The sequence below is a fragment of the Diadema antillarum genome, unplaced genomic scaffold (assembly GCF_040938485.1).
Source record: "Diadema antillarum isolate AM-2024a unplaced genomic scaffold, OU_Dant_1.0 seq00000662_RagTag, whole genome shotgun sequence".
In the NCBI taxonomy this organism is placed as follows: domain Eukaryota; kingdom Metazoa; phylum Echinodermata; class Echinoidea; order Diadematoida; family Diadematidae; genus Diadema; species Diadema antillarum.
The window spans coordinates 41,348-53,547 of record NW_027271574.1 but is presented as its reverse complement, the minus strand read 5'-3'; the positions used below and the strand labels follow the sequence as shown (position 1 = coordinate 53,547).

The 12,200-nt window shown below is 39.0% G+C and overlaps 1 protein-coding gene across 1 annotated transcript; it reads right to left on the bottom strand.

The window, feature by feature from the left end:
- Positions 1–7,162: 7,162 nt before the first annotated feature.
- LOC139736679 (sedoheptulokinase-like) lies at positions 7,163–10,987 on the bottom strand. The gene is made up of 3 exons (XM_071647426.1): positions 10,323–10,987; positions 8,307–8,491; positions 7,163–7,758 (listed from the first exon to the last, which is right to left on the bottom strand). The coding sequence occupies exons 1-3, from the start codon at positions 10,985–10,987 to the stop codon at positions 7,163–7,165; spliced, it is 1,446 nt and encodes a 481-aa protein (XP_071503527.1).
- Positions 10,988–12,200: the final 1,213 nt, after the last annotated feature.

Here is a 12,200-nt window from a genome sequence, read left to right as displayed (position 1 = left end):
AGGTATCATACACTGTCGCAACGGAGTGTTTTCAGTAATATACATGAATACCTCAGAAAAAAAAATAAATAAAATTCTTTTCTGTCATGAAGTCCCTTTCATAATCTCATGGACATGAAGTCAGTGTGAATTTCGCAGGTTTTGTATGTTTTTGTTCTGGATCTTTTTTGAAAAAACCTTCTTTGTTTCCTTCAAAAGTTTGAAATGGAGTCAATAAATGCTAGTTTCGCTCCATTTTTCACGAAATCCAAGGGGCTTGTACTATTTCATGCTGCACCACTTAAGTGAAATAGTCTAGTGAGTTGCCTCAATGTCACTTTCCTTCAAAGATTTCTAGGTGCCAGACAAAGTAATAGGCTTTATGTTGGCCAGTAGACGCCAAAATTGCCAGTAGCAAAATGAATCAGGGGTACTGAAGCATGTCCGCGTATTATCTGCATGTTTGCTCATTATGTGTTTGTCAGTATCACTCACGACGGACTCAAGAAAATTGCATCTGAGAGTGAGAGAGAGCATTTGGGAGCACATAAGAGAGATGCAAAGTCATACTAGTGGCACACCAACTTTAAGATAGTTTTATTGGAGTGTGATATCAACACACTTAGCCGAACAGTTTAAATGTGCACAGTGCAGCGCTATGGCTAGATCTATATTCATCTGGTTTCGCTGAACCAATCTGCATTTGAGCATTTCTGTGACAAGTTGCATGAATGCGAAATAATTCACCAGCATGTCACAATGCAGTGTTTTCAGTCTGTCTGTTTTTTCAAGCTCATGATAAGCTTGTCAAATCTTTACCCCCTGTGGACAGACATCTCTGTATGCCATTTACAATGTGTATGAACAGGGTGTTTGTGGTCGCAAAAGACTTAATGTATGCATGAGAGAAATAGGCTGATGCCACAGTCGGAGGATGTTCTTGTGAGTGTAACATACTTTTGTGACATTTCTCAGTTCCCGTCCTGCAGCAGTTCTACCTATGAACCAGATATCAAGTTCATGTTAATGTTCTCATTCGTTAGTTGTCTTTGGTTTAGTTTTGTTGTAATTTTGCTCTTTGTTTTTGTTTTGTGTTTCTGCGGACGAGAGTGTAAAGAGAGAATGTATATTGTAACATGAGTTGCTGTCCTGATGGGACAGGACCTTCCATGCCGTATGGAGAAAAAGTTTCCCTCGGTATAAAAAGGACCATACAGTGATTCAATCTAAGGTTGTTGTTGGTATGTTAACACAGCATCAGAGGTACTCTTTGTCAGAAACATGCTCAGCATGGACAGAAAGAAGACTCCCACTTCAGGCTTGTTCCAAAAATAGCTTCATGAACACAACCAAATATCTGACATAAAAGCAAGAACCTTTTAGGGGCAAACTAGATGAGTAACACATCATTTGACACACTGTTTGTTGTGGAAGAGAGCGCAAGTGTTGTTATGGCTTTGTATCTATGTGGGACATGTGGGAGCATGTCAAACATTTTCTTCTGTATGTTACATTTCTTGACGAAGCAGGAAAAAAAAAAAAGAAAACTACCAAAGCTTGAGCATCAATACAGTTTTGTGCAACAACAATTAGAGCTCATTTTGTCAGAAAGGAGATAGGAAATTGTGCTTTGTATGTGTGTTTGTGTGCAGCCGTATTTCTTTGATGGTCCCTCATGTAGTGACATTAAACTTGGTACCTTGAGTGCCAAGTGAAGTGTGAGTCGGTTCAAATCCAGGACCAAGTTTGTAAATCTCGTTTGCTGGAAAGGAAAAAAAAAACAACAACAAACAAACAAACGATAAAAAAACTTGTTGTTAGGCACAACCATGCATCACCCTTCCAAATTCAAGGTGACCTCAGTTCTAAAAGAATCGCTCTGTTGGTTGATGTCGTAGGAACTTCAAAATGCACATTGTTAGAAATATGTTTAGCATGTCTTCCAAAATCAAATGTAAATGATGGCATATACCTGAGATGTTGTTCAGGTGTTTGTGTGATGAAATGGTGAAACCCTGCCTAGAGTTAGTACCACTTTTATTGCACTTTTCCTAAAATGGTAGATGTACTTCCTTCTTTTGTGTAGTTCTTAAATTGTACATAGTTGCCCAATACACTTGGATAATTTCCCATCAAATATATGATCCATTTCTTTGGCTTTTTAGGATGCTCCTCTCTTATCGTTTCACCTTGATTGAGTTTACATGTATCACCCCATCCTGTGAGGACAAAATGTAGGCTCAAAGTAGATGATTGCATGAAGTCTTAGAAAAGAAAATGTACTAATTGTGATGTGATTCAACAAGTCGAGTAATTTGTAATAATTACTAGAGAAATTTTAACCTCAAAATGACCAAAAAGATGCCTTGGAGAAGACAATTTTTTTTTTTTCATATTTCTTGACATTGCACGAAATGTTGTTGGTTTTTTTTTAATTCTATATGCAGTTGACAATGATGCCAATTTTTATCTGCAGAAATTCGATTTTTTTTTCTTTCTTTTGTGAATAGTCAGTGAATGGCAGTTTAGCATGCTTCACTTAAACTGAACAAAGACAGAATTTCTTCCTGACCTCTATCCATGGAACCACTGAAGTGAAACACTACGTGCCTGATTAGTTTAAACACGAGGACACCAAAGAAATACTACTTTTCAATCAAATAGATCTGCTCAAATAGCATGACGAAATGAGTTCGCTCTTGGTGGTGAACGTTTTCCTGGATACAAGTATCGTATGCATTGCAGCTAAGTTTTTCGGCAGTGTTCTTAGGCTGTGATTGCATTCACATGTTGATGCTGTTAATCATATGACCCTCTCTTGTATGAATTGCATTGCAACATTGTTATCTGTACATTTACATGGAAAATGACATTAAGGTAGCAAAGTTTAAGCACAAATTCATTTGACATTACGCTATCTTTATTTCAGCTTCAATGTATTTGAAAAATTGAGCAGTGGCAACTGAAGAGGAGAAAAAAAGCAACACATCTATATTTCATTCATTTTAAGAGATTTGACTTTATTTGTATCTAGTTTTAACAGACAGAGTTGGATCAAGTACTGATGGTAACCAGGCTATGCAAGGCAGTACAATGAATAGTACAAGTGTACTGATCAACAACTGGAAACATCACATTCATAGATTCCGACTTCAGAATCCTTCAAAAAAGGCCTTCTCAGAACTTGCTGACAAGTTGTTTCACATATTCGCAACATGTACAGTAGAGCTTCCAGAAGTCGAAGATAAAACAGTCGAGACTGTCTCCCGAGCTAAATCATGCAACCCGTCTCATGAGATTCCACACAGGCCAAGGTGACTTGACCCTGACCAGTATTTCACAATGACCTTATTCCGAAATAAGAGACATGAATGTTGACTTTCAATATTGCATCAAATTAGTGTTACCCCCTCAGCCGATCACCTTGTCGGCCAACTTATATTTGGGTGTTTTCCCCTAAGGGGTTATAGTGCTGTCAAAGTTCAGAGGGCATGTAACCCTCATTCATATCTGAAACAACATCCTCTGCATGAAATCTCCTCCTGCTTTGTGAGAAAGGAGAATGCAGAGCTGGAGTTGCATTCTCTTTTAATTAAGGAATGTTCAAATATTTTCCCTTCATTCTAAGACTACAGTCACTACCCTCAAGTAATTAAAAACATTAAAAATACATGAGCTCTCACCCTAGTACTGTGTAGTTTGCATTTCTCAAAGATTCTCGAGCAATCCCTGCCATATAGCTTGTTATTCTTATGGAACTTGTATTAGGTGATGTTCAGGATTACTGAGTTCTGCTTGTGTATGTTAGACTATCAATTATTTTTGCCAAAGGTTGAAATACTTCATAATTTTCGCCATTTCTTCAAGTTCTAATATATTACATTCAAATGTTTTGAATATTTTCTTCAAATTGGATGTAGAAAAAAAAAAACGTGCTGCACAGATTTGGCTTTTCACTCTTATATTAGTCATTTGTTGTATGAATTGTCTTAGTTTTTTGTTTTGTAAGTTGGACAAGAAGACAAAACATGAAAACGATACAATGTACAAATGATGAGACATGTGCTGCAAGTTGGTGGCTTTACGTATGTTTGTTAGATGTGAACAGATTTTCAAATAAAAATGTAAAAAGAAAAAACACATGTTTTTTTCGTATCAAATTTATGTGTTTGTCAAACTGAGATCTTTGGTGTTTGTGTGTCTGTTTCGAAAGAGCCATATCTAAGTCTCTATATTCCAAGATCAGTGCTATAAAGACAATATAATGGGTATCTATTATTGGTCACGTGCACAATGACAATTTTGAACTTTCACTTTTCGCACTTTATCAAGTCCTGGATAACATGTTGGTCCCTTAACACAAGATTCCATTATCACAGTAAACTTGCCCAGGGCTAACTTTGAACTTTGGATATGCAAACAGTGTTTCAATTTGCATGCTGGAACTTCTCAAGTGTGAGTTTAAAGGGGTTTGAACTCCAAACTGAAATCTGAACAAAGTTGGAAACGCCCCTTAAGGGGGAATAGGTCTTGCAAACATCTTTTTTCAAGGTTTAGAAGACATTACAAGTATTGTACTTTACATGAACCATTAATACATGGGTATACATGTACATCATATCATACAGCAAAGATAACACCATTACATGCATTAATCATACACACGTAAATGTAACATTACTGCAACGACAATACGCATTTGCTGCACATTTTTCAACAATAAAAAAAAACTAGAAATGTCGCTAAGGCGACTGGTATGCCTCCGCCATAATGCATGATTCTCCTAATAGGTCTATAGTACATGTAGACTATGTGTGATTACATTTTCACAAAATTGGCAAAATATTGAAATGACAAGTTTGTCACAAATATATTGAATATTCACCTTCCTTGACCTACATTTGTAGGTTTAATTGGATGAATAGGAGAGCATGTATTTGGGGATTTAAGGACTTTAACTTGACTTTGACCCATTCATAAGATTATAATGCATTGAGTAATTTTCAAGGTATGGAGAAAAAGTGCAATTTCTGTATTGAAAAGTTCATTGTTACCATTTTCATCTGGCCTTTGACCCTAAAATTCATAGGATAATCACTGTCAGGCACAACATGCATAAATATGTAGTAAGTTTCAAGATAACTTGAGCCACTTCTGAGATATGGAGGAAAAAGTTAGTTCAGCACTTTTCCTTGATCTTTGACCTTTTGACCTTTGAGGCAAACAAAAAAAAAAAAGAAGAAAAAAGACAGTTTCCAGAGAATCTCTATTAGGTTATACATGCATACACCAAGTGTAAAAAAAAATAATAATCCTGCTGGCATTGCATAAATATGAGGGAAATAGTAAAATTTCGAAGTGTTGCCCTTGACCTTTGACCCCTGACCTTTGACCCATGAACCCTAAATTCTCTAGATAATCACTGCCAGTCAGTACATGTATATATACTAGTACTATGTTCCATGAAGATACCTTGAACAATTTCCAAGATACGGAGAAAAAAAGTGAAGTTTTAATATTTTTACTTGACCTTTTGACCTTTGACCTTTGACCTCATGACCCCGAACTTTCACCAGAGAATCTAAATTGGGTAATACATGTATACACTAAGTTTCAAGAAAATATCTTTAAGCATTGCATAGTTATGGTGGAAATAGTGAAATTTTACGTATTTGACCTTGACCTTTTGACCTTTGACCTTGAGCACGTGCACCCAAAAGTTGATAGGCACAACTTCACCCCCTAATACACATACATGCCAAGTTTCATTAGGATACCTCAAAAGGTTTTTTAGTTACGCTGTCCACAAAATTCATTACGGACGGAAGGACGGACGGACGGAAAGACGGACGGACGGACGGACGGAAGGACGGACGGACGGACGGACGGACGGACGGACAACCCGAAAACATAATGCCTCCGGCACCACTTCGTGGCGGAGGCATAAAAAATTATAAATTAGCAGTACTGTGAGAGCTTTGCTTTTAGCAAGTTTGCTTCAAGTCTTTCAGTGTAAAGATTCTATTTGCATGGACACAATTTGCCAGCACACTCAAGAATCGGACAAACGATGCGAGTATGGGATATCAGTATGTCTCTCTCTCACATTTCCATTTAACCCGTTCCGTACGGGAACCTGGTGGTCTGTGTATTAAGTCTATGGGGATTTCAGAATTCAGTATGGAACGGGTTAAGTTCACTGTTACGCTAAAATTCCCCCATCACATATAAATGTAAACATTTTGGCATTAGCGTTTGGGTCTGTATGCTGGTCATCCGCTACACGCAAATAAGTGAAGTAATCAGTGTATCGGTCTGTTGCGATACAGGCAACATACAGTGACTGGCAGATCATTGGCTGATCCAGCAAACCTCTCCCCACTTGTCCACAGCTGCTCTGTATTCTCACTATCCCCCAAAGCTTCAATGTCCTCTCTGGGTGTCCAATTGAGTGGCCAAATGAGTATAATGCCTGAAAGTGTTTTTGAAGCAGCAAGTCGAATGTGAAATCCACAAAGAAGAAATTCCTCCCCGCTGCCACTTTTCGTATTTGTTCGACTGTACCGAATACAAAGAGTTGGGGTGGGCAAACAGCTCATCCTGTTTGGGAAATAACTAACCCCCATCTCTATCATCTTTGGAAATCACATTTCCACATGTGACAATGATGAAATTTTATGCCATTACCTAAAAAATGTATATATATATCTTCAAAAAATACAAAAGTTTAGATCATCCTACATTCCATACAGAACATAAAATTTATATGAATATATGTTTGGTACAATATATATTTTACATCTGTATGTGTGTTTGTGAGTTTATGTAAAGGTATAAGATGAGCATTGTTTTTTTTCAAAAATATATGTCCATAGACTGTCTTCACAATTCAAAGTGAACTTTGTGTGAATTCTGCACTTCTTTCTCTCTTTTTTTAACTTGAAATCATATGATAGGCCTATTGTCAATATTCAATATCCAGATTTCAAAAAATTTGTGAGGAAAATGCTCAATGGGAAAAGGGGCTGATGTTGTATTCTTGTACAAACTATATTTATTTCAGTGGTCTCAGCTCTAACATTGGAAGATACATATTGCAAACAGTAAATAGAAAGGCTGAAAGGTGGCAACTCAGTACACCATACACGGAGTTAACGACATTCAGTTTGGCAAGCTCCACAAGTCAATCAAGTTCAGCCAGAGCTGCCCCAATTGAGGCATCCCCTCTGTCACTGTAGACAAAAGACAAGCCTTCAAACGCTGCCTCCACCTCCTCCTTCAGGACCGGATTCCTCAGCAATGCGCTGCCACACCCAACCATCCTCGCTACTCCCTTTTCCCTTATCGTATCCGGGGGAGCCATCTCGCTCAAGTTCCGTGCAACTCCTCGGCACGTGGCCCTAAACACGCTCCCCAGCGAGACATTGTCGAAGCAGATGTTCGCCGCCGTTCCCCGACGGTCGGGCTGGTGGCGCTCTCCGCCCAAGATCGGCGAGATCTCCAGAGAGGTGTCTCCGCACTGCAAACCAAGCTCAATCAGTCGTTCAAAGAGTTTGTCTTTCTGTGCAGAGACACCAAGGCCGGTGCTCTGAAGCCATCGCTGTATGGTCTCAACCAACCACGCCAGCACATTCCCACCTGTGAGGGCAGCAGCCACTGCAAGGTATGTGCCACCGAAGTAGGGGAAGTATTCCACAGGAGATGTGGGGTCCGACGGTGGAGGTGTGAAGCTCGGTGGAGTGGTCGTGACAACTTGTGCTGAGGTGCTTATGCTGAGGGCTGGATGGGGTGATAAGAAATGTGCACAACTGTTCTTATGTATATTTTGTAAGCAATGATGTGATACAGAGAACCTTACAACATTCTGACAAGGGCCAGAGTTCTTATTCACACAAAATGTCTCTTATGGAAACAAAAGTGAAATAATCAATGATTACAGCTTCGTACTTACATTCCATCAAACGAACCATTTCCTTGTAAGAAGTTTAATACACTAAAATTACGTGACCAAAATAATGAGGATCTATTAGTCTAATAGATATTAGAATACACACACACACACATACACACGCTCAAACAAATCTCCCACCATCACTTACCAGGAAGAAAGAGTTTCATGAACTAGCTCATAAGAAATTGAACCATTGTTCCATTCCAAACCTTTCCGTATTTGGTCAAGAGTCTCTAATGCAGTGGAAATGGTCTTTTCAGTGGGTTTAAAAGCATGATGCTAGTGAAAATACTCCATGACAATTGCAGCCACTTTGAATTTTATCCAAGACATATAATTACATCATTATCAAATGATGCAAATAAGTGATTCCTACCCCCACAATCGGAAGATTCCAAGATGGGTATCATGTTACATGGGAGGTCCCCCAAACCCACTCCAACAGCCACCCCTTCCGGTAGGAGGCCTCCAAAACATTTTGTCTCCTTGGTCTTCCCTGCGACAGTCCCTGGAGTCTTGACAGTTGGCAGGAGTTGAGTTGGAAATCCAGCTTCAGCTAGACTAATTGAAGATAAAAATATGACACATTTACATAATTGTGACCCTGCACCTCAAAACAAACAAAAAATCGCTAGACATGAATTTTTAGTTAAGACCATATTCTGGAAGAACAGACTTTAAGCTTTAAAATGATGTATAACTCAAATCAAATGGACTCTCCTAACCTATCTAAATATTGGAAAGAAAGCACAAACTCAGGAAAAGTATGAACTGAGAAAAGAGGCTCTGAAGTACAGTGTCTATTCAAGCGCTTAATCTTTACCAAACCGTGCTGGCTGTGCGATGAATGGGAGAAAAACCAGGAAGTAAACCACCAGAGTAACAACAATGAAGGGATTATCAGATTAAACTGAAATTAAGCATGCCTCATTAACACATTCTGTCCATAATCAATGCCAACTTTCAAAGCAGTAGCACTATCCTTTCAATAGTTATTAGAGTTGAAAGTGAAGAGTGTGGACAAGGTTTTTCAGAAATGAAAAAGGGATTCTAAAGACACACCTAATCACACTATTCTACCAAAAATGTTCGTGATAAACTGCACTAAAAGAACACACTTTCCTGCCCGTTTTATGATAGCAAATTTTAGCATAATGTAAAAGAAGACCCGCTCTTTCAGAAAATATGAAAAAGTCAAGTTCGGCTAGCTTGACCCATATCACTTATTTTCAGTCCTCACGCACAATCAGTGTGTGCGACTTTATGTTCGTTTTGAGGTGCACGGTCACATATAATTATATATATATATATATTTTAAAAAATGACAGAAAATACAACAGTGGGACCAGCGTTGTTATGTTTTCACTGAAAAAGAAGTCATTCGAGAGATAAAACAGTGGCCGATCGGGGGGGGGGGGGGGGGGGGGGGGGCGCACCAGGCTCATGCCCCTTCTTTATTTTTTGTTAAAACGAAAGAAATATAAAGAAAAAATGGGGGTGTTTGCCCCCCCCCCCCTTTAATTTTGTAAAGGCCCTTCCCCTTTACGGAATTCCTGGATCCGCCCCTCTAAAAAAAAAAAAAAAAAAATGGTGCTTAACTATTTCAATGTTTTCAAGTTTAGATGCATGGCAGAGGTGTATTTTTCTAGACAGTATTCTTTTGAATTTTTTTCCCTATCATTTTCCTCTCCTTTCACAAGATAACAATTATAACTATTTTGGATTGTTTGGTTTTTCCTGCACAGAGAGCAGATACTATCAACAGACAAATTAGAATCTGCTTACATGTCGTGCACTCTCTCTGATATGTCTGGGAGTCTGGTTATGGTTCGAGTGCTCAATTTCATTCCGTTGTACCACAGAGAAGTGTGCATGACAGTTCACAAGCAAGGAACAGTAAAAGTTTCAAAACATCTTTTCCCTTTGAGTGACAATCAGCTACCGTACATGTCACATAAGTTCACACACTCCACAGCACTTCAAAACATACAAGATACATCCAATTTTGCAGGGTAATCCAAGTTCATAGGATGATGGAAAAGAATAATTAAGGACATTGTACCAGCTCCAGTAATTGTAGGCTTGTCTCATTGCCAGCCGGATTAGCTGATATGGTAGGTGGCCCAATTACAACTAATTACCACATTGATTTGTTTGCCTGCACTTCATATTGTACCCATTAAATGGAAACAAAATGATCACAAGAGCTTACGTTTTAAGGGCATTGACAATGGTAATTTTTCTCCTCCTTTTTAAAGTAGTGACCTAGTGAATTATTTAAGTTATTTATGTTAGGATTTGTGTAGGTTATCATCATATCAGTATAAAGAATGCAGGTGAGAGGGCACTTATACATATTCAGTTTAGAGTTTTAAGGAACTTTTCTGCATACATGTCTGTATTCCAAGACCCTTTGGTACAGCTGAAATAGCCCCAGCTGGCTGCATTCTGGACCGACATGACGGGAGAATTCAGGTCACACAGAAGGGTTACAAACAGATCCATGACAGTTCCTGCACAGTTAAACTCTCGCAAGACTTCTGGCCTATGCCTCTGCAGCCAAAATAAAGTGGCACACCCGTGGCCAGTGGACAGCTTGAGGTGGGAATCCGGGGGAGGAAGACTGGCGAGAAATTCGGTGGAGCATCGACCATCTTGCCAGGTGAAAAGATGACTGACGCCAACACCGCCGTGGTCGCTAGCATTATCACTTTCGCTGTCAGATGGAGAAAGGAAATCATCTATTCTAAGCCCCGACTTCCACAAAACAACTCCATGCATTTGTCCCGTCACTCCTATCCTACGGATTTTATGAGAGACGTTGTTGGCGATCCAGAGTTCTTGTAAACTCACGAGACATGCGGCGACAGTGCCAAGGATCTTTCGCACGTCCTGTTCATCGGCCTTTGGTGGGTCTTCCACGCCGGCCACTCGGGCGGCTGTGGCTCGGGAAGTCACGTACAGGAGGTTCCGCGAGTGAAGATCTACCAACGAAACTTTGACTGACGTCGTTCCTAAATCAATTCCGAGTGCAGTGTCCAAACAAGCTTGTGCCATAATTTCCTGTCACGCTTTAAGCTTTGCCTGAATATAACTGAAAAAAAAAATGGTGATACTACATTAGAATTATCTCTAAAAAGTGAAGTTACATGTGAGATTCATAGCAGACGGAAAACGTCGTGCAAAGGGGGCGGAGAAGTAGCTGAAGCGTGACTACATCAATGGAAATACGTTTGTCGCAGCTGGATAATCCTCTCCCAGATAATGAATAGTGCAAACCTGACAAGCGAATTACAGCTGTACATGACCGTACCGGTACCTCGCATAGGCATGTAGGCCTTATGCTCTGTTTTTGAAAACTCCTTGTATGTTGGCTTCATATTTCCATATTTGCGATAATCTTTATTCATCATGAGCAGGAAGATTGCACTTTGTAATAACATAGATACACAGTCACAATAAACGCATGTTCACTTTAATTGAAGTTTATAGTCCCTAAATAGTTGCTGTAGAGCCATTCCACTGTATATACGTACCTGGTATATAAAACTTTTTTTTTCCAGGCACGGAAAAGTTGCTAAAGTATATACAAGGTTTTTTTTTTTCTTTTTTTTTTTATATTGAATTATATATACGTACCTTGGTTGCCGCCTTGGCACCCTTATAACTCTGTACTTTTAATAAACCTAATTAACATAATCATGTAATTATAGCATATTGTGTACAGCATTGCAAATTAATTTCAGTTCGTTTGTTTCTGCAAAATACAAATCACTTTATAAAACATATAATTTTCTTTATCATTTATCATGGATATAACTTTGCACATGAGAAAGAACAAAGGAAATCAAATTACCACAACAGGAGGGCCCCAAAAAGCAAAGCTTAATTTTGGGGGCCTCATTAGAATCAAAAAGAATAAATAGTTTTAATAAACTATCGTGTTTTACCAAACAAAAATATTAATAATAATAGACACGTTCGCAGGTAATGCTAAGAAAAAGAATAGGAAAGCGAAACTGGAAGATAATGGGAAAGAGTAAGAGAGAAATTAAAGGGCATACCCCACTGCAGGATACTTCGCAACGATTTTCGAGAAAAAAAAAAGCGCTCTCACCAATAGAAGGCGACTCCACGGCGACTTCAGAGACGTTTCCAAACAAGGTGGCAATCAGTAATGATGTACCCAAAAGCCGCGGAGACATCGCCGCGACGTCTCAGAAACGTCTTAGGCCGGGACCTCACATATATAGTTTGTACCATGCAGAAA